The sequence below is a fragment of the Oryctolagus cuniculus genome, chromosome 1 (genome assembly GCF_051225735.1).
Source record: "Oryctolagus cuniculus isolate XC-2025 breed Fujian yellow rabbit chromosome 1, ASM5122573v1, whole genome shotgun sequence".
NCBI lineage: Eukaryota > Metazoa > Chordata > Mammalia > Lagomorpha > Leporidae > Oryctolagus > Oryctolagus cuniculus.
The window spans coordinates 202262546-202285574 of NC_142867.1; the positions used below are offsets into that span (position 1 = coordinate 202262546).

At 56.1% G+C, this 23029-nt stretch overlaps 1 protein-coding gene across 1 annotated transcript in view; it reads right to left on the reverse strand.

Annotated features, from left to right (window-relative positions):
- GABBR2 (gamma-aminobutyric acid type B receptor subunit 2) overlaps positions 1-23029 on the reverse strand; it is a 368126-nt gene that overhangs the window by 53613 nt on the left and 291484 nt on the right. Inside the window, exons 12-13 of the mRNA XM_051843712.3 lie at positions 10717-10824; positions 2225-2347 (exon numbers count right to left, since the gene is read on the reverse strand). Coding sequence (XP_051699672.3) covers positions 2225-2347; positions 10717-10824 — 231 coding nt within the window. The remainder of the gene's footprint in view (positions 1-2224; positions 2348-10716; positions 10825-23029) is intronic.

Genomic DNA, 23029 nt, shown 5'->3' on the forward strand with positions numbered 1-23029 from the left:
GTGGGCTCAGGCCTGGGCACGGGGTTCAGCTGCCAGTGCAGTGCCTGGGAGAAACCCACAGACAGCTTGGCACTGTCGGGTAGAAAAATGACAGTAACATCAACAGGGCCGCGGGTCGACAAATCACAGGGTTCTGCTACCATGGCAACAGAGCAAGAGGGCAACCCTGAAATCGGAGGGGAGAAAGAGAAGCTGGCCAAAGGTCCAGGAGAAATCAGAAATCACCGAGGCGGTGGATCCGAGCTGGCTTCGGAGGCGCTGGGGGGCTCTGGGCGGGACTCACCCCCTCTGCAGCCCCAGCTTCCTCATGCATGGCCCCCCCAGGGACGCTGTGTGGAGAACCACGGCCCCGGGAGCTCTGGAATGTGCTGGGCTTCCATGGACAGAGCTTTCGACAGCAGACACCCGTGAGAAGAAGCATCAGGTCTAGGGCAGCACCACTCAGGCTGCACAGGGTTTATCTTGAGTGGTCTGGGGCAGTAGCGGGTGGGTTCCCTTTTCCAGTCTCCTGACTCAGGCTGGCTCCAGACCTACAGACCTCTCCCCACCGCTGCCGGAGCCTGGGCGCCCCCCGATATATTCTGTGCCTACTAACAGCTCCAGTGGAGGCGGCAGGCAGTCTGCATCCCTGGCCTGCTCGTGGGCACAGCACTTGTCCACCTGTCCTAGCTCTAGGCCTTCCCCCAAGCTCTGCCTGACTCCCCCGCTCCCCTGCCTGGTATCCTGGGCCCTACCCATGATTCTATCGTGAGTCCACATCTGCAGGGAGGGTAGACATCCCTCGTTCTACCTGGGAAAGCCGGCAAAACCATACAGAGCTGAGCAGGTGCTGGAAGGTATGGTGGGGTGGTGGGCAAGAGGGTGGTTAGTGGTGTGGCATCAACCTGCTAGGTAACTTGGGTGAGTTACACAACATCTCTAGGTCTCTGCTTCCACAAGTTAATATGGGGTTAGCGGGGTGAGGCTTAAATGGCTTCACACACACCAGGTATCACCCTGACATCACCATTCGTTACATCACCGTTGCTACTGTTAACCTCACCCCAGGCTGCCTCCGGCTCAGGGCCCAGCTAGCCAAGGACAGTTCTTCCTGGCACTGACGTCCCATCTGGATTTGTACATCTTGGTGGTGGGTGTGGTGGAGCTGCCTCAGGATGGAGTGTGGTGGCAGGTGCTCTGTTGTCACTGTGCACTGTGGCTGGGGACCAGATGCCACTTCCTCTCTGGACAGAGCTGGTTTGCCCGAGGGAACTTGGTTCCTGTCTGCTTGGCCATGGCACAGCCTGTGTTGGGTCCATCCCCTTTGCCAGCTCTAGCTGTGCCCGTCTGGAGCCCTGTGTCCTCCCAGGATGGATGTGCAAAGCGGGAGAAGGAGGGGCGTGGCCCTACATCTGTTTCCTCAATGACAGTCTGCTCACTGTGCCGATTGCCTAACTTCCGACATGGACGAGGGGACCTTCTGTCTGCCTTGAGGTCAATGCGACTGGGCGTCTCATTTGCTGGACAACTTGGGAGGGACATAAACTGCTGTCCCCAGTGTGCACAATGACCACTTCCTGTTTAAGAATCCCCACGCAGAGACCTTCCTAACTGCATCGTGGGAGAAACGGAGACCATCACTTGCTCAGGAGGATCGGCTGCATGTGTAGACGTGATACCCAAACAGTGAGCCCTGGACAGCACAGCCCTCTCCCACGTTTCAGCTGCTCTAAGAAAAAGTCAACTGGGTGACAGCACCCAAGGGACCCTGCCTGGCTTAAGCTGGAAAATCCCAGGAAGACCACTGAGGGTTCTGGGCAAAGCTCAGTACAACAGAATTTCGATTTACTCTTAACAGTAGTTGGATGGGAGGTTCCTTATTTGAACAACAATGATCTACCACTCTTCAATTTGCAAACTTCAGAGTAACTGGAAGACGCTCCTAGAATGCTACTTCCCTAGGAAGTAGTAGACCTCGGAGAAGGGCGAGAGAAACAGGGGACTTAGACCTGGCTCTTCCATGGTGTAGGAGAGCGTGGTCTTCTAAACAGTCCCACGCTTCCCCGATCTCTGCACATGTCGGTCAGAGTATTAAACTGTTTCACCATATCTTATGGGCGGCTCTCCCAAAACGACACATCTCAAGTGGAAGGCAAGGGAACGAAGGGGCGGGGAGGTGTCTGGGAACCGCGGCCTGCAGGTGCCGCAGGTCCCCTTCCACCACGCCCCTGCCCCAGCGGCTTACCTCCATGCTGTACCGCTCCACCGTCCTCCGCAGGGGGTCCACAGCCTGCCAGCAGATCAGGATGCACAGGTCGATCAGCAGCATGCCCCCCACGATCACCAGCAGCTTCTGGTCCTTGATGATCTGCAGAGAGACCAGGGACAGAGCTGAGCAGGCGGGGGCGGGGCTCCCCGGCAGGACCCACAGGATGAACCCCACCAACTGCTGTGCTTGGCATTCAAGGCCTTCCCTGAGCCTGGCCAATCACTCCCCAAAGAGACACATGTACTTGGTTAACATTTGGCCACTCGTGGTCCCTGGTTGAGCTGATTTTCACATTTCAGAACTTTGCAGGTGTTGGTTTTTTTGTCTGAAATATGCTCTTATTTATTTTTTAAGTTAAAGATTTATTTATTTGAAAGGCAGAGTGACGGGGAGGGGTGGAGAGCTCTTCCAACTGCTGGTTCACTCCCCAAATGGCCTCAACAGCTAGGACTAGGGCAGGCTCAAGCCAGGAGCCAGGGACTCCATCTGGGTCTGCCACAAGCACGGCAGGAACTCCGGTACTTGATGCTCTTATTTCTGATAGGTAAACTTGCGATGATCATTAAAGACCCAGATCAATGGTCACCTCTTCCATGAAGTCTCCTTGACCTTGAACTCTCACAACAGAACCAATTACTCCCATTCATTGCACTTTGTCCACACAAGTAATTATCAGGTGCAACTGTAGCAGTGACAACAATGGGAGCTAACACTTTGCAGGCTTACTCTGTGCCTGCTCTTGCTGGTTGTTTCACATGGATCATCTCATATAAAGGCAGGCACTGTGATTATTCCCTTGTTTTACATTTAGTTGAGAGGCAGAGAGGGAAAGAGGGAGGGAGGAAGGGAAGGAGAGAGAGAGAGAAGAGAAAAGAGAGGGATGGGAGGCAGGGAGGGAGAGAGCAAGCGAGTGAGTGAGCACACACTCCCATCTGCTGGCCTACTCCCTTAATGTCAGCAACAGCCAGGGCCAGGGCTAAAGCCAGAAGCTAGGAATTCAATCCAGGTCTCCCACGTGGTTGGCAGGAACCCAGTTAATTACTTGAGCCATCATCTGCTGTCTCCCAGGCTCTGCACTGGCTGGAAGCTGGGGTCAGGAGCCAGAGGCAGGAATCCAGGCACTCTAACGTGGGACACGGCACAATGCCTGCTCCCTATTCTTCCCATTTTACAGGCGACGAAACTGAGGCTTGTGGGGGCTGTAAGTAACTCGCTCAGTGCCATAAAGCTAGTACGAAGTGGAGCAGATCTGGACCAAGCTCCTGCTTTGTTTCGACATTTACAGCACTGATCAGAGGCGTGTTAAGCTGCGTACGTGTTTGTCCTCCGAAGTAAGCTGGGGAGCCATGGCCAGAAGGGAGGCCTGTTTTATCTGCCTGCGTTCTCTTAGCACCTAACAGCCCCTGGCATGCAGTCAGTACTCAAAAGTCCGGGGGACAGGATCAAAGAGAAGGGATATAAAAAGAAGGAACGCAGCTCTCGCCGCTCTGCAGCCTGGGGTGTTGGTATGATGCTGTTAGCTGCCTGCCCCTCTTTACCGCTGTGGACCCAGATTGGCCTGGGGACAAATGCGGTGAGCACCAAAGCTCACTTGCATCTTGTTTGCCGCACGGTCGGGTACCTATGACCTCCCCCCAACCCCCAACTAACAAGAGCTAACGTGATGAGGCGGCTCTGGAAGACTCCCAGAAAAACAAACAAGACCGAAGCAGGGGCTTAAGAAATATCACCAGGTCTGGCGTTTAACGATTCAAGTCGTTTTTTAAAGGAGAAATGGAAACTCCAAGGGCGCCTCTCTGTGGCCAAGAGTGAAAAAGCAGGAGAAGAACAGCGTTCCAGAGTTGCTGCCCAGGACGCCTCATCCACCAAAACCACTCCCCCTGGGGGCGGGCACTGGCAAAGGCCCTACCTGGAGATTTTCTGGGAGGACCCAGGGAGTGGCTGCCTCCTGGAAGCCTGGCTCGCCCCTCCCCCTCGCACTCTGGGGAGAAACACAAAAGGAACAACACAGGGGAGTTGGACTCAAAGGGTGGTGGGAGGGGCTTCTCTACCTGGCGCCCCAAGCATTTGCCCGTGCTGTCCTTCCCCGCCTTTCTGCTGGCCGCTGCTAAGCTCTTCCATGCGTGGGGCACGGCTGCCCATGAAAGATGGGCACCAGAATTTCCCTCTTGTAAGTGGGCTAAAGCAAGGGCCTTCCAATCTTCAGGCTCAAGTTGGCACAGGAAGTGGGATTTGGAAGGATGTGGACTTACGAGGGCCTGGGTTAGAGTCCACAGCTGCCTAAGTGGCTTAGGCAAATTATTTCCTTTCTCTCATGGTGCACTTCTCATTTGTAAAATGGCCAGGCTTAGGGTGGGGGCAGCATGGAGGCACACATATCATTCTCTTAGTGTAAAGGAGAGAATTACAAAACTTCATTCTAATCCCAGTTTTTGCCAAATGTGGTATTTGGCCAGTTGTTTAACTTTGCTAGGCTTCCATTTCCTTCTTTATAAATGGGTTCAGAGATCTCTGCATTGCAAGGCTGGTATAAAAACGACATGAGATGATGTGTGGAGAGCACCTCGTACGGCGTCTGACAGAGAGCAGATGCTCAATGAATGGAGCCTGTGTGCTCCCGTTTTGACAGTGAGTCTGTGTTTATGTGCAGGATAGTGACATCTAGGGGCAAAGTGTGGCATTGCACTCCAGCTCTACTAGACTCTGGCCCAATCATCACACCTAGATGGGTTCATGGTGGGAACGTCTAGAGAGCAAGAGGAGGCCATGGGTGGGGCTGGCGCTGTGGCTCACTTGGTTAATCCCCCGTCTGTGGTGCCGGCATCCCATATGGGCACCAGTTTCTAGTCCTGGTTGCCCCTCTTCCAGGCCAGCTCTCTGCTGTGGCCCGGGAAGGCAGTGGAGGATGGCCCAAGTGCTTGGGCCCTGCACCCGCATGGGAGACCAGGAGGAAGCACCTGGCTCCTGGCTTCGGATCAGCACAGCACTGGCCGTAGCAGCCATTTGGGGGGGTGGGGGGCGAACCAATGAACCAAAGGAAGGAAGTCCTTTCTCTCTGTCTCTCTCCCTCTGTCTATAACACTACCTTTCCAAAAAACAAAAACAAAAACAAAAACAAAAAAACAAGAGGAGGCCACATGTGATTGGCACAATTCCCAAAGCCTGGTGCTTGCCCAGTGCTGTGACTCAGTGGGTTCAGACTAAGCAGCTATGAATCGTATCCCACTTGGTTGATGCAGAACTATTTCTTGAGTGCCTCCTCTAGGGATACAGCAGTGGACAAGACATACACCTCCTGCCTTCAGGGAGCAGGCGTCTCGTTGGGGGAGGGGAACAGTGCATAATTAAGCAGGCACATTCATGCACAAACACCATACAACGTCAGGGGACAGGATTTAAAATCATGTTAAATAACAAAAACAGAGAGCAGGAAAGAAAAACCCAGCGCGGCTGTGCCCATACATTCGGAGCTCCATACAACACCTGCCTGAGGCCAGGCCATCTCTAGGCTCACCTCAGCTCCTCTGGCTTCCTTCCGTCCTTAAAATCTGCTTAGAGCAGCACTCACTAATGCTGCCACACAGGGTTGCTTTCTGAGGCCGGGAGGCTGCGGGAGCTCAGAGAGCTTGGAGCGCAGTGCCGATGAAGCCCCTGGTTCTGGCATCAGAGCTGAGTTGGAAAGCTGCTCACTAGGGGCTGGCACTGCCGTGTATCGGGTTAAGCTGCCACCTGCTATGCCAGCATCCCATACAGGCACCGAACTGAAGTCTCGGCTGCTCCACTTCCAATCCAGTGCCTGCTAATGTGCCCAGGGAAAGCAGAAGATGAGATGGCCCAAGTGTTTGGGTTTCCATGTGGGAGATCTGGATGAAGCTCCCAGCTCCTGGCTTGGGTCTGGTCTAATCCTAGCCATTGGGGCCATTTGGGGGGAATGAATGGAAGATCTCTTTCTTTCTAACTCTCCTTTCAAATAAATAATCTTTTTTTTTTTTTTGACAGGCAGAGTGGACAGTGAGAGAGAGAGACAGAGAGAAAGGGTCTTCCTTTGCCGTTGGTTCACCCTCCAATGGCCACCATGGCTGGTGCACCGCGCTGATCCGAAGCCAGGAGCCAGGTGCTTTTCCAAGGACTTGGGCCATCCTCCACTGCACTCCCGGGCCATAGCAGAGAGCTGGACTGGAAGAGGGGCAACCGGGACAGAATCCGGTGCCCCGACTGGGACTAGAACCCTGTGTGCCAGCGCCGCAGGTGGAGGATTAGCCTATTGAGCCGCGACACTGGCCATGAATCTTTTAAAAAAGAATGTTGCTAACTAGTTGGATGCTCTTGGCTAACTCCCCTGGTCCCTCTGAGCCAGGTTTCATGTTGACAAAAGCAGGGCAATGATCATATGAGCCACAGTAGAGTGCCTGAGCCTGCTTCCCATCACTGTCCACAGACGCCAGCTGTTATTACTGAACGTCCCAGCCCACTGATGTTTGGAGCAGGGATCAGCAAACTCCAGCTCTGCCCCATCGCTTGTTTGTGTGAATGAGTCTCAGGGGTGTGCAGCCCGTTCATTAGCATGTGATCCACAGCTGCTTCTGCCCTCGACAAGCAGGGTTCAGACGTTGCAACAGAGGCAGCAGAGCCCACAGAACCTCACCAATTTACTGTCCGCCCCTTCACAGAATAAAACTTGGCTGACCTCTGGTTTAGAGAAAAGGGCATTCCTTTGTTCCTTCCAAAACTTTTGGAGACTTTTCAGCCTTCTACCAGGGCTGACTCACGGCTCCAGGAAATACCATTCAGGGAAGGTGGCATGGGGATGGTGCCCCAGGGGTGCACCACTCAGCAGCCCTGTGCACCTGTCTACACCCAGGTCACTGACACCCCAGGCAGCTGCTAACAGCCCTCCGTTGGCATCTCCTGCAGCTGGGCCCACCTGGAAGCCCGAGGGAGGCCTCACGTCACTGTCTGCAGCAGGACCAAGGCCTGCTGGTCCTCACAGAGCTCCCGCCCCCTGGCGTGCCAGCTCTCGTCCCCAAGTCCCTGCTCACATCGCAACGTTTCACTTTGCTCCTAGGAGGGGCAGAATAGAGATGATCACAAGCTTCTCCATTCAGGGTTTTACAATTGGCCTTTAGAAAAAGGACGGCACTATGCTATGTAGCTATCGGGTCTGGGAGCACAAAGCCACCGTGTGTCAAAGCTTCCTTTAATAGGTTCCTTTTCCCTTAATGTCTTCAAAAATGAGACCACACAGGGTCAAGTTTGTGTCTGTGTTTGGGGAGGAGAGGCCATTGTGGGTGGATGAGAAGGTGGGAGCCAAGGAGAGAAGGAAGAGACAAAAAGACTATATATATATATATATATACACACACACACACATATACACACACACATTCACACACGTATGTATATATGTATATATATGATTGCATTTGCAAGTGTATGGAAATCTAGCATATATGTCAGATATTAAGTTAAGGGCTCACTAAAATAAAGTCTAAATTTCTTTAGAAGAGACTCAGGCACAGAAGGGACATATATTCAGCTGACCTAAGGTTCATAGAGGAGCCAAATTTACAGAGACAGACTGGACAGTGGTGGCGGCCAGGGCTGGGGCCGGGGGACCAGGGTGTTAGCATCTAATGAGTGAGCAGCTCCAGCCAGGGGAGATGAGAAGGCTCTGGGGACAACGGTGGTGAAGGTGGCACAACAGGAACGCACGTTGGGAGTGGCCAGCACCTCTGAGTGCGGCTCTGTCATGAAACCAGCGAAGGCCAAGGAACAACACACCATTCCAGGGTGAGAAACGCCTGGGGCTGCCCCAGGCTTCCCAGGTATTCCACGAGCAGGTGTACAGTGCTGTGGAGGCGGGAAGGTGGAGAGAGGAGGGTGTACCTCACGTGGGCCAGCTCTGCCAGGGGACTGGGCCATGGGCCCCAGTAGTTAAGGCGCCGGCATTCCACATGGGAGTGCCTGGGTTCCAGTCCCAGGTCCGGCTCCTGCTCCAGCTTCCTGTCAGTGCAGACCCTGGGAGGCAGCGGGTGCTGCTCTCCTCACTGGGTTCTCGCCACCCACGTGGGAGACCTGGGTTGAGTTTGCAGCTCCCAGCTAGGGTTCTAGCTTGGGGCTGTTGCTAGCATTTCTACAGTGAACCGGCAGATGGGAGATCTCTCTCTTTTCTCTCTGTCCCTCGAAACAAAAATGAAAAAACTGGACCGCTCTCCGAGATTTCAGTATTTCATATAACCCAGGTGGTTTTCACTGCTGCTTTGTTCTATTGGCTTTTCTAACTGTGTTATTAGATACATCCACAAAAGAGTCCCCATTTTAGTTGTTTTTAAGTGGCTGGCTCGTGGCATTAACTGAAGGGAGATGACCTTGGGCAGCTGTTGTCCCACGAGGTCCCTGTCTTCCCCCGCTCTGACCTGCCAGCCCTGCTCCTGCATAGCGGCTGTCGCCCACAGGCCCCGCGCCAGCTCTGAAGTCACTGTCACACGTGCGTCACCTCCCCCACTGTGCTCCCCTCACACTGACGTCATCTTCCTCTGGGTCCCCAGGACGGAGCTGCCATCCTCCCACGTCACTCGGTCCTCTAACCTCGCACCCTTTGGGAGCCCTGCTGATCTCCTCCCGTCCCTGACACCACCACTCTTAAAAAAAGGAAAACTGTGTAAAATAGTGAAAAACAGAAACGCAAAAAGGAAGAGTAAAAAGGAAAAAACAAGCAAAAACTGGAAAAGAAAAGAAAAAAAGTCAATGAAAAAGAACGCATTACAACACAGTGCAGACAAGGGTGCGCATCCGGCCTGTTTAGGACCCGAGTGCTGTATCAGGGTGCCGAGGTTTGAGGCCCAGCTCTGCCTTGATTCAGGCTTCCTGCTACTGTGCATCCTGGGGGGCAGCAGGTGGTGGCTCAAGTCCTTGAGTCCCTGCCCCCCATGTGAAAGACCCGGATGCTGCTCCCAGCTCCTGGCTTTGGCCTGGCCCAGCCCTGGATGTTGTGGGCATTTGGGGAGTGAACTGGTGGAAGGAAGATTTCTCTCTCTGCTTTTCAGATAAGTAAATAAAATTGTAAGAAAAAATAGAAGGGAAAGAAGTTGAAAAAGACAATATTTTGAAAAAGCAGGTGGGGCTTGTTTCTCAGAAAAACCCCTTCCCTGGACGCCTGTGCCCCCAACAAGCCTCGGAGCCCCCAGAGTCTGCCCAGACCTGGAGCGCGGCGAGGGGTCCCCAGGGGTCTGCAGGGGCCAGGCAGGGCAGCGGGAAGCGAGCCAAGCACTTCTCCTCGGGGGTCACAGTACCCTCCGGCCCACATGGCGCTCCCGGACACCTGGACGCCGCGGCTGTCCCTAGCACACATTGCTGATGGCTGCTCCCGCTCAGAAGCCATACGGGGGGCAGCACATAAAGGCCGGGTCTGTATCACAGATGGCAACATGGGGGAGTCACACTGAGCTATACTCCGGGGCGTCGCCGCTGTGATGATGCTTCCAAACCCGGAAGTGGTGGTGCATCCGTCACCAGGGCTGCAGAGCAGGAGGGCCCGGATGTCACCCAGACCACGCCTCTCAGCCTGGCTTGCTCCAGCCTCGCTGCGGGGCTGGGTTCTACCTGACTTCCTTCCTCACTCCGCAGGGCTGAGCTGGGGCCGGAGCTTCGCCAGCCTGCACCCTGAGCATCTCGGCCCTAGACCAGGGCTCTCCAAACGCTGGCTGTGAGCAGCTTCGCCTGGGAAAGTCTGGAAGACCGCCGATGCTCGGCCCTGGCCTCCGAGATTTGGATCTGCTTGGCCTGGGCTGGGTTCCTTTTGATAAGCTCCCTTGGGATTGCATTGTACATTCAGTGCTGAGATCAGGGGTCGCCAAGTGTCTCCTACAGCAGGCACTTGTTGCACATGCTGCTGGGGCCCGGCGGTGGGGGAGATTCAGACTCCTCCCTCCCTCTGAATGCAACCCGGAGTCTTCTCAAGGTGGTCTGCAGGTGGGGCATGGGCAGAGAAGGTGGGGCACTGGCAGAGAAGGTGGGACACGCCCCAGACAAACTGGAGAGGGCAGGGGGCTGCAGCTCCGGAAGCAGCTCCCACAGGGTGGGGGGTGTGGGGGCTGAGAGGTGACAGATGCCATTGGCACCAGGCAGGTGCTCACTGAATTGCCACTTAGGAAACAGTACTATTGCAGGATGTCTCCATTCTACAGATAAAGACACTGAGGTCAGTGGCCCTGCAGGGACTGTTCTGCCTGCTGGGCTCAGTGTTGTGCACCACAGGTCAAAAGGTGGCAAAAACCCCATTCATTGGAGAAACCCAGATGGACAGACTGCACGTTCCTAAGAGGGTGAGCCCAGGTTGGGGGGCCTGCGAGTGGTCCACGCCCACTCAGGGGCTCACAGAGGGCTTGTGTACGGGGTGGGTAGGTGGAGCAGGCATAGCAAAGCAGCGTGAATTTGGCCGGCACCAGAAACAGAAGGGGCGTGGTTACCTTCTTCTTCATCTTCACATTTTTGAAGATGGCGTGCACCCTCCACGTCTTGGCAAACATGGCTCCGAAGGCGGTTGTGTAGCCCACAGTGAGAATCCAGGTCCTGACCTAGAGGCCATGAGGAAACAGAAGCAGTCATGTCCCTGTGATACACGGAGCTGGTAGGACCCGAGATCACCCAGCAGGGCGACCAGGATGGCGGAGGGAGGGGGACAGAGTGTTCAGTGTCCCACCCCAAGGACATCTGGTTGTAGCCCTCGCTCGCCAGAGCCAGCGTGGTGGGCACAGAGGGGTGGGAGAATCCAGTCCTCCCTTCAAGGCACCCATGGCTCAGAGCGAGCCAGGCACAGGGGCATGGGCAAGGGGAAGAACCAGTGCCCTGGCCTTCGCGGCCGTCCCCTCCTCCTGCTGCCCAGCCTCTCCCACAACCTGCAGGCCACGTGCTTGCTACCACCCGGTGTGACCACAGGAGTCTGCTCACTCAGCACCAGGCCAGCCAGGCAGCTGAGCCCACATAGCGGCTTTGGGTCCCTGCTCAGGACTAAGGCCCTGGCCAGCTCTCACCTGTTCCCCAGGGAAAGGCAGCCCTACAGCAGCCTACGACCCAGTCCCTGCAGGCTGGGCTGAGCCGGCCATCACTGGTTAGGCCTTGGGGGCTCCAGCTTGTCCAGTCCCTGTGGCCATCACTCCCTGGCTGCGCTGGACACTCTCTAATCCCCGGGAGATGCACAGATCTCCAGGCTGGGCCCTGGGCGAGTTCTGGGGCCTCCTGCTCATGGGGAAACAAAAGCCATGTGCGCCAGGAGCTCCAGCTGTAGGTGTTGGCCTCTCCTTGCTCTCTCTCTCAGCCTTGCTGGGCTGAATTTCTTGCTCCGCTAAACACACACAGACAGCGGGCAAAGGGAGGCAGCTGGGCAGCAGTGGACAGGTCAGGCTGGCTAGACGTGGGTTCGACAGCCCATTCTAGGCCAGGCTGCCATGAGCAGTTAGGAAGTCCCCAGACACGTTCCCAGCCCGGCCCCTGCCTTCCCAGCAACGCAGCTCCCTGGCTTGCAGGGACAGCACCCTTCCCACCTCCATGCGGGTCGCTGAGCAGATGGCACAGCGACCCCCAGAGGCGAAAGGAGCACAGCACCGCCACTGTGATTGCTCGGAAATGCGTGGGAGGTGGGAGTGCCCACGCGGCACAGGCGAGCAGTGAGCCTTCGGCTTTCTTCTTATTTGGTTTGCATTTCAAAAACAAGGGGAGAATGAACCCCAGTGCTTCAGAGAGGGCATGGGATGGTCACATTAGCGCACATCTCATAACATAAAAATGCGGGAGAAACAGCGGGGTTGGGGAAGCAGCAGTCACTGGGACTTCAGACCTGGCCTCGTGCAGTGGCCAGGTCACACGTTCTCAGTGTCAGGGCCGCCTGGGACCTTCCAGACACCCTCCGTCATTCACTTGTTCACCCGTTCATTCCACAAGTATCCTCAGGCTAGGGACAATGTACAGAATAAAACAAGGGTGAGTTTTGGGAGCCGTCAGGGGAGTGAGGAAATCACTTTGCAGATGGAGAAACTGAGGCCTAGAATTTTAAGATGTTTCCTGTACTCTGGCCACACAGCTCTGGAGTGAGCCTGGAACTCAGTGCCTTGTCCTGGACCAGCCCCCAGCCACCACATCCACTGTCCCCTCTTCCCATAGAATCTCCTTAACCCAAGGCAGGTTCATCCATGCCTGGGAGCCAGCTGTGTGAGGGCCAGGCTCAGCTGGCCGCAGGTCACTCTCCCAGGGGGTATCACAGTGCACTTTAAGGATGAGTTGGTTGACACGGCCATTAAGATCAATGGTCTACAAGGGTTTTGATGATGGTTGCCTACCAGAAAAACAACTTTAAACACACACGCACAGGGCCTTCGAAAAGTTCACATCAAATGTATGTTGTGAACAAACTATGCATGGACTGCAAAATGTTTTTGTGCCATAACAGACTTATCCTGTAATCCCATTTTTCCATACACTTTTTGTCTAGAACATGGACATTTCAAAAGGATGGGAAAATAGCCCCCATTTTGTCTCATTATGTGCCTGACCAAGGTCTCCTCTTTCAAGGAGAAGTGTCACTCCAATGTGTTTAGCATGATTAATATTTGCTCTGGCTTCTGTCTCCTTTAAAACAATCATTTCCTGGCCACTTGTCTATTTTGTGAGGGCTAAATTCACAAAGACTCAACAATACAAGTTAATTAATTTAGTCTGGGCATAATACTGTAAATGCAAACTGGCATCTGGAGATGGCGGTATATTGCCATGCACAGGGAGCAAAGAGCAGCTAGGAACGCCTGCCCAGGGAGGGTGCACACGGCCCACCCAAGACTGGTGCCCTCAGAAAGCCCTGCCTGAAAAGGTGGTGCTGGGCCCGTGTCTGGGAGCCGGGACTTGGGGTGTGCAGGCCACATGGTTTTGCTGAGCACCTGCTGGTCTCTTGCAAGTATGGAACTCAGTTCCTGGTAGGCAGGGGGTCCTCATGAGCAGCCCCCCGCAGCAAGCCTGGGCACTGAGACTCTAGTGGGCCTCCCTGGGAGCCAGCACTTCCCGCGTGTCATCACTGCACCCCGTGGAATGTCACTGCACCCTGTGGGATGTCACCGCACCCCATGAGATGTCACCACACCCTGTGGGATGTCACTGCACCCCGTGGGATGTCACTGCACCCCGTGGGACTCTGCTGGGCTCCCCTGCTTGATGTCCCGGGGCTGTAGCCCCAGGGGCCTTTTCCTGTTGATCTTGTTTTGCATTGTTCTGCTGTAGTAAAGTCACAGCTCTGAGTACGGCTGTGTGCCCAGGGAGTCACGGAACTGGGGGTTGTCTTGGGGACCCCCAACACATGCCCCATCACTGCCTGCCATAATCCACTGTGTCCTCAGGCGAGTCCCTGCCCTGGACTGCCAGACGCCCCCACTTAACCCTGGGCCCGGGGTCAGTCCTATCTTACATATCAGTGAAGTTCAATTTCTTCAGTTTTTATTTTCTACATAAAAAATAACAACAACAACAACAACAGATGAGTGCCATTATATGAGGGACTTCTAAACGCTCATGGAGAAATGAAGCCAAAAGACAGGTGTATTTTGGTATAGAAAGTTTTGAAATCCACGCATCATTTTTCATAGGACATGTTTCCACGAACCTTTTGGGGCGCCCTAGTGTCTTCTCCATACAAAAGGATCCAGCAGGATCCCCGGGACCCACTGGATCACCTTGCACGATCCTGGGTTGCTCACCTCCCATCTGGAGCCAGTTCTCGACAGTGGTGAGCTAACAGCAGACAAAGACCGTGAGAGAGGACAGAGGGACTCCCACCCCCAACCCCAGCCCCAGCCCGGCCGGCCACCCCAGGCCAGCTCTGCCCAGCGTCACTGCTGGGCGAGGCCTCTGCACAGGGATTGGAGTTCTTGCCCAACTGCTCCCCATGTATGTGGGATGGAAATGGAGTTGGGATCAGGCCCAGCCTCTCTCTCTCTGTGGATTATCACTCCACTCGCTGGCTCCCATTGCACTACCCATGCTGCTAACTCCCGTGTCCCTGTCCCAGCCCGCCTGTCTTCTGAGCTCCAGACCAGCATCTGCCACTGTCACTGGAGTCCGGGTGACACTTAGGGGATCCCATGAACCTTCACACTCCACAGCTAGAGTGGAGCTGTCAGCTGTTCCCCTGGACTGCTCTGCTACTCCTGACGCAGACGCTGGTGCCACCATGCACCTGCCACCCACGTTAGGGACCAGGCAGTCACCCAGGCTCTTGCCCTCCCCTCCCCAATTCAATCCAAGCCCGTCTCCCACAGCCTCTCCCCCTGCCCCAGCTCTGAGGGGTAGGTCTGCTTCTGAGCCCCACCTACACACCTGCAGGGACTCTGAGCCCTGCACTGGGGCTGCTCTGGGCCAGGGCGAGGGCTCCCTGTCTCCTGTTAGCACGCTCCCTCCCTCCCTCTCACCGTGGTGCCAGCTCATGTCTGACACCGCGCGCTCTAGGCTGGCATTGCAGCTGGGGCTCGGATTCGAGTCCCCCGCGTTGTCACGCACTATTGCTGTGAACCTGTGCCGGTCACATCCCCTCTCTGAGCCTCCTCTGTGAAATAGGGGCAGCAAGAACGGCTGTGGCTTTTGGACAGCGGTTGCGAGGATTAGGTGAAAGGCGGCCCGGCGAGTCCCCGGTTCTTGGCCAAGACCGGATTTCTGTTCTCACATTCCTGCCGCCCCTCACCAGCCCATAGCAGGCGCCCGCAGCTGCTCTCCCTGCCTCTCCCCTCATCCATCTGCTGCTCCCCATTGCTCTTCAGCAACCAAGTCTCCCCAGGCTTAATCCCTCCCTGTCCCCCAAAGCCCTCAGGTTCAATTCCAAATTCTTAGCAGAGAGTGGCACACCCACGCCAAGCAACACCACAGCATGCTGGCTCAGGGCGCCGGGCCTGGATCAGGGACTTCCCGTGCCCAGCCTCGCCCTGTCTCCCTCACTAGTGGGCCACCTGCTCTGGAAGCACCCCTGGCCTGCAGGGCGGTCCCAGCCTCCTCCTCCTCCTCACATCACCTGCCCTTGAGCTGTGCTGCCCGTGCCTGGATGCCATGTCCACCGTCGGCCTCTCCCCTGCCTGTATGTCTCCAGAGGAGCCGACCAGGCTGTGCAGGCTGGCTTAGGAGGTAATGAGTTCTTTGTCACCAGACACATGCCAACTGAGCTGGGTGAGCACATGAAAGGGAGACCACAGAGGAGACAGAGCTGCAGTAATGATAGCAAAAAAGGGCTGAGCTTATGGCTTCAAGGGCCCAGCCGTGGAAATATGCTGATAAGTAGTGAGCTCCCCGTCACCCCACCTACTCGAGCTAGGCTTGGAGAGCCCCTTGCCAGGAGGCTGAGCGGTCATTTCCTGCTTGGAGGGGGTTGCACTGGCTGCCTTGCCCACTCCCTCCCTTCTTGGTGGCTCTGTGAGGCCAGAAGACCTAGAAGGCTCTGAGGGGCCCCAGGGATTCTGGTCCCCATGTCATCTCTACCGTGTCACCAACACAAGACAAGCAGTGTGTCACCTCTGCTCCCCAGGGCTGCGACATGGTCACCCTTCAGATGTGAAGGTCTACTTGGTGCCCGTTGCCAACTGCTGGGGCGTGTGCAGCCATGGGGCAGAGCCCAGCCCAGCTCAGACTCAGCAGTGAGAAGGGAGAGCGAGGGAAGTAGAGCAAGGCTGAGAATGGAGAGAGGAGGCCAGGTGGCCGCGCGCTGGGCTTTGTGAGTGGGGGCCGGCGGGGCGGAGCCTCTGAACGCTCTTTTGGGGAGCAGCTTGTCAGTCTGTTCCATCGAATGGCGTGGAGCTGCTGGGCGCTGGCCTCCTCATCGCCATGGAGGCCTGCAGGGCTGCGGGTGGGAGGGTGGAGGGAGGAGGAAGCCCCAGAGGCGGGCTGGACGCTGGGGATAAGCCATCTCCTTACTGTCCAAAGATCCCACAAATGGCCTCTGAGGCCACGCTGCACGCTCGCTCCTGGTGACTGACAGTGAGAACGGGAGAAGGGAGACCCAGCCGTGAGGGAGCAGGCCCCAGGCCTCCGCTGGGCCAGGGGAAGATGGTGTCACCCAGCACCGAGGGGCCTGAGCTCCCCAGGGCCTGGGTAATACGCTCTGCAGAGCGGAAGGGAGATGCACAGGGAAAGCTCCCTGGCTTTGGAGCGCAGCAAAGCCTTTCTGGGGAAGCCATTCAGGGGCCACAAAGACTCCGGCACAAGGCGGGGAGGGGCCCCAGGCAAGGCCAGGGGGCGGCTTAGGGGCTTTGGAAGCAAATCAGGAAAGGAGGCGGGGCTGCCAAGAGGTACCCCTTCCAGGTCTGTTTGAAAGACTCTTCTCCTGGATGCTCCACCTGGCAGCCAGAGCAGAGCCAGAGAGCCGGCTGTGGGCTGAAACGCAGCTCCCACCCACTCCGGATGCCAAAGGCCTTGTGCAGTGCACCAAGCGCGCCACTGTGCTTGGCAACCTGGAGCAGGTGACAGAACAACATGGAGCAAGGAAAGAGGCCCCAGGACTGGAGGCTGGGCGCTTTCCGGAAGTGCAGCCTCCTCAGCTGGGTGGGCACGGAAGGGAGGCACGGGTGTGGGGTGGGGATGGACTCCGTGGAGCTCTGTGGACGAGTGGGCTGAGGGCATGAAAGGAAGGACTGGGTGGCTTTGCCATGGTGATGGCGGTTGCCATGACATTTGCGAGCAAGCAAGAGGCATCCTTTAGGACTTCCAGGAATAACTGGAGCCCGCCCGGTGGGAAGCGGGGAGGGGTTCCCTATTTTAAGGCTTTCTTGATTCTGGCCATTACCCCCTCCCTAGGCCTGTCTCTATCTAGGTACAGAGCACAGTGCAAGGGGGGGGGGTTTGCTTACACCTGCTGGTCTACACTGCCAGCTCCTTGAGGGCAGTGATGCACGTGGCCCAGTTCTGTGCCTGCAGGACGTGTACCAGACCAAGAAACTAACAGTGGGAATGTATGTGCTGGCGAGGACCAGGGCTTGGAGTGGCCCATGGGGGTAGGGGGAGGGCAGCCCTGGCTTGTAGAGGGAGAGTCTGGGCAGTCCTGGGTGCTGCCCTCCCAATGGGGGAGCCAGATGGCCTGGCCTGGAGGGATGGCATGGGGAGGCCACTTCGGTCCAGAGAGGGTCTGAACACCAGGTGGCCTCCAGTTGACCCATGCAGGCCCGCTAGCACCAGTGCCCGGGGCCACCTCCCTCAATTGGTCTGAACCTGAAAGGCCAGGCCACCATCACACCCCATGGGTGCCCCTGGCCCAGGCTTCCACTTGGTTCTGAACCCACAAAGCGCTTCACCATGGCCCACCACGAGCACGTGGAGTCACATGTTGAAGTCGCCCCCAACCCTCACGCACACTGTTCTACTTCTCAACAGCTGCGGAAAGAAACCCCCGAGCAAAGAAGCACTCACAGACCTGTGGCCTCTTAACTGAAAACCTTTCATTCATTCCAACTGGACTTCAGTCTCCTGGGAGACTGAGTGAGTGTTCTTTGGTAGCCTTTACCTTTTTAGTTAGAGTTAGAAAATCCTCAAATCTCCGGGAGGGTTGGAGAGGGTACCATGCTTCCCAGTCCAGTGCCTGGGCCCCCGACCCCATCCTTGCCCAGTGGCTGTCCACCCAGAGGTCCCAAACCCACCCTGCCAGATGTGAGGGGGATGTCCTGCATCCCGAAGTTCAAGGGTAGGGTCATGCCCAGGGTCTTCCCGCCCAGGAGCTCGGCCCTCCCACAGCTGGAGCTCAGGGAACCAGGCTTCTGGTGCGCCCACATCTCCTCCCTGCCAAGTCTCCCAGACACAATGCCGACGTCACATATGGATCCCAGCCTTCTCCTTGCTCCCCTAAGTGTGGTCTGGGCACACAGGACTCCCTGGGCACGTGCTAGAATAATGCAGCATCCCAGGCCGCCTGACCCAGATGTGCTGAGCTTGACTCTGCAGTGTCATCAATGCAGGGAACCCAGGTGCATGAAGAGCAGCAGTGTGTGTGCGGGTAGAAGCCTGGAGGTAGAAGCGCCCCTTTGAGGGGGGTGGGGCAGATAGGAACCAGAGAGCGTGGGAAGGACTTTTCTTTTTTTAAAATAAAAACCTAAAGGATGGGTTTGGGATCGCCAGCAGCGGAAGCAGCTGGGAGGCCCAAAGCTGCCTTCTGACCCCAGGTTCCGCGGACAGAGCCTGCTCAGAGGTGCACCAGTGGCATCCTCTCCTCCTTGCAGGCTGCCCTGAGCGCCTTCCAGCACCAAGGGCAGAGGGGTTTGGATCGGCTGGGCCCTGACTTCAGCAGGTCCTGGCTCCAGCTCCAGCCCAGTTCCAGCAGAGCAGGGAGAGTCTCTGAGGATGCACCTGCACCAAATGGACGGGCAGCAGCCCCGTTCTTCTAGTCTCTCTCAGTGTGCAGAGGTGAGCGATGCCCCTGGTGCTGCCCCAGCACACACGCGTCCACAGTGATAACGGCTAACGTTGACTTCGTCTTACTGTGTGACAGGCACACAGGGACGGTCTTTGTGATGTTCATGGAAAACGTGCAGGATCTTGTAAGTCCCACAAGCCTTTTGGGATGTCTTCATTTATGACCTCATTCAATGCCCACAACCCTATTATTCCCATTTTACAGAGAAGCTAAGCAACTCAAAGTCACACAGCCAGCAAGTTGGGACTTGAACTCAAGCATTCTGATTACAGACCCTCCCTCTCTTTTCTGTGTTGGGCACTCTAACACACTCTGAGGAATGCATCAAAAGTGAATTAACAAGTATTCTAAAGCCACTTGTGTCTATATTTTTGTAAATATTGGGCTTTAAACTTTTGAAAAAAATTTACTTGAGAGGCAGAGAGATAGAGGGAGGGAGAGAGAGAGTATGTGTGAGAGGGTGAGTGTGTGTGTGTGTGTGTGTGTGTGTGTGAGAGAGAGAGAGAGAGAGAGATCCCATCTGCTGGTTCACACTCCAAATGCCAGCATTGGCCCAAGCTGGGCCAGGGCTGGAGCAAGGAGCCAAGGGCGCAGTCCAGATCACCCACGTGGGTGGCAGGAACGCAAGTACTGAGCCATCACCACTGCCTCCTGCGCTGGCAGGAAGCGGAGTCAGGAGTCACAGCACACCTGGGAAGTGAACCCAGGCACTCGGATGTTGGATGCAAGCATTTTAAATGCCGGTACCCTCAGCTGGATCCGGTACCCTCAGCTGGGGCCAAAAGGGCCGCATTTACAGTGAGTTCTATCTCAGTTTAAAAAATTTGTTTGCCAGACCTCTAAGAGCTGAGTTGACCTGCTTTCCTGGTATAAGTCAGCCAAGAAAAAGTTTTTAAAAATATGTATTATTTAAAAGCATCTCGGCTGTCTCTGTGATCAAACAGAGCTCGTTTCCACTGCAGCCCTGATGCCTAGCAACGCAGACCCAGTTCTGGAGCGACCTGGCATTGTCAGTGGTTGTGGGGCCCGGCCGGTGAGGTGCACCCGGCAGGCAGCAGGCTGTCAGCGAGTCACAGCAGATGCTACCAAACTGCACGAGGGCACAGGTCGGGGAGTCGGCAGGAATTGCTGTCACCACCCGCCCTGCCCCCAGCCATCCTGGGACTGGGCAGCCAGGCAGGCCACCCGGGGCCTGCAGGTGCCCGGGGAACCTCCTCCTCCTCTCTGCTCAGGGCCTTCCTGGCCCTCGTGCTCCAGCTGGGGTTTCTGCCACCATTCCGCGAGGAAGAGCACAGCCCTTCTCTTCCCTCTGCAAGGAGAGCACTGGGGGACCCGAGCCAGGGTGGCTTGTCGGTTGCGAGTGGGCACTCCCTCTCCCTGGCACTGGGCGCTCGGGCCCACGCCCAGCACCATCCTCCAGGCTGTGCCCACAGGGCCCCCGTTGCTATGGTGATTCTACTACCCACGCAGTGTCCAGAGAGGGGGGGATGGAGCCGGAGCTGTTTGCACGCCTTGCTGAAACCAGCATGGACAGGCTGGGATGATTCTAGAAAGGGTCAGAGGGACCCAGGATGGGCACCAAGTGTAACTGAAGAAGCTGTGTGTATGTGTGTGTGTGTGTGTGTCTGAGTGTATGCATGTGTGTGTCTCAGTGTGTACATGCACGTGCATGTGTGTGCACGTATCTGCGTGCACATGCGTCTGTATGTATGTGTGCATATCTGTGTGTATGTATGTGTGCGCATGCGTGTGTATGTGCACATGTGTGCATTTCTGTGTATGTGTGTGCACATGTATGCAGGCTCACACCTGCACTCTTTCCCGTCTGCCTCTTAGTGCCCTTATCGTGGCCCTGAGCACCCTGCAGGGCCTCATCTCATGAAAGTCATAGGTTTCATCCCAAGGTGGGGTTCCTGGCTATTCATTGTGTTTAGTTCCTATGCTGAAAACTACAAGAGGGGGAAAAGTGGCAGCAAAAGACTGAACTATGGGGCTGGCGCTGTGGTGCAGTGGGCTAAGCCTCCGCTTGCGGCACTAGGATCCCATATGGGCACTGGTTCTAGTCCCAGCTGCTCCACTTCTGATCCAGCTCTCTGCTATGGCCTGGGAAAGCAGCAGAAGATGGCCCTAGTGCTTGGGCCCCTGCACTCATGTGGGAGACCACTCCTGGTTCCTGGCTTTGGATCGGCCCAGCTCTGGCTACTGTGGCCATCTAGGGAGTGAACCAGCAGATGGAAGACCTCTATCTCTGTCTCTCTCTGTCTCTGTACCTCTTCCTCTCAAATAAATAAATAAAATCTTAAAAAAAAAAAGACTAAACTGTGATGAACACCGTACTCCACCTGAGGGCGACTTGTTGGTTGACCTTGTCCTGTATGCTCTCAGATTTCTTACAGAATAGGAGGGCTCTTCCAAAAGTTCATGTCTGACACGTATTATAAAAAGCTATGCATAGATTTCAAACATTTTTGCACCAAGATAACCTTGATTGCCTTTTCCATGGCCTTCTGGAAGTGCCCTGGTACCGCGTGGGACTCTGGGAATTACTTGGTGATGCCTAGCCCTCCTGCCACGGCCCTCCAGCCCACACTCAGGCTGTACACCCGGCAGCTTGTCTGATTGTCAGTTAGCCTGCAAAGGGGTCCTGCAGGTGCACTAGCGCCACATTCACTCCACCAATGGCAAAACCGAGGCTGAGAGAGGCTAAGTCACTTGTCCCAGCCAGGAGCTGGTCAGCATAGGAGCTGACCACACTGTCAAATCCACACTGCTGTTCCCGGACCTGCGCTCACTTGGTCCTACAGCCCTGCTTCCCCGTTGGTGGGGCTTTACTGGGGGTCTTCTGGGCCCCGAGAGAGCAGAATTGAAGGCCTGCAATGGCAGGTGGAGTGGGACTGGTATTTAGTCTCCAAATTCAAGAGCCTCCCACCCCTCTACCCAGATGCTATTGGGACTTATTTCAGTAAACGACCCCAGAGCTCACCCATGGACACATATGTGCTGACCCAGTTCAATCCGGAGTAGTTAATCTATGCCTTTCCCCGCAGTCATGAACACGGGCTCCCCTTTGCGCAGCCTCTGAGACAGCCCTGATGCAAATAAATGAATTCTCAGGGGTGAGGAGAGGCAGGCCCTCCCGGCTTCCTGCGCCCTCGCGCTCGGAGCTCAAGCCGATTTGTAAAGTGCTTTATGATTTATTCATACTGCTGTCGCAGGCTTCCCAGGACAGCCTCCCTTCACACAAACCAGCGCGACTCCCAGAATAGAATGCCAGGCTTCAGGAAGAGACAAGCCCATGTGTGGGGGATGTCCCTGCTCCTGCTTCCCAGCCTGCGTCAGCCAGCGTTTGTAAAATCCAGGTCAAACCCGAGAGAGCACCTGTGCCCCAGCAGCCTTGGGCTCACGGACAGGGCGAGGCATCCAGGCTGCTTCCTGGAAGCGGGAGGCTTTTGCGGGCTGGGCGGCTCTCCGTGTTTGCCTTGGGTCTCTCTGCACCGAAGGCTCGAACTTGAGCTCTCTGGGGGCATTGTCAGGTGGCTGGCAGCTTGTGATGAGGAGCCAGGCAGGAGGTAGCCCAGGAGGGCTTGGGGCCAGGGCAGAACCAGGACAGAGGCTCACGGCTGTGATTCTCAGCTGGGGGCAAAGGCAGGCCGCCCACCTCTCCGGGATGCCTGCCACGGGGTGATCAGAGCGCTGCATAAATGAGATGTGCCATGGTCATGATTATCCTCAGCACGGTGTCATCCATACCAGAGGAAGGAGGTTGGAGCCCTCAGTAGCACAGACAGCAGAGGGCAATCTTTGCTTTCCCTCTCATTTAACTTCCTCAGGGGCAGCCCGCTACCCAGGCCTCACCACTGCCTAGGAAGGCTGACCACAGAAAAAGATGATGCCCGTGGAATGGCGAGGCAAGGCGGGGTACGAGTGTCACGTGGATGCTGCAGCTTGGGGGTAGGGGCACTTAACAGACTTCCCGTGCCGCTGCACCTGCACGGCTTCCACCAGCTGCCATCGGCGGTCACACTCGTGGGCACAAAGCCCACAGGGACTGGCGAGCAGAGCCGCCTGGCGTCTCTGAAGCTGACTCCTGGCACCTGCGGCAGAAACCTGCGGGACTCTCCTCTCCTGTACTCACCCCCTGAGCTCCCAGGAGGGCAGAAAAGCAGGAGGGGCAGTGCCAAGCTTGGAAGACAACATTCTGCATGCACAGAGGGAACAGAGCTAGCCCTGGGGGAACCAGCACCTGCCCCCTGCCTTCCTGGGCTACCTGGGGAGAGGAGGGTTAGCGACCTTCCTACCCCTCCAGGTACCCGGGACTTGACCAGGCACTTCTCGGTGAGACAGTGGGAACTTTAGAACAA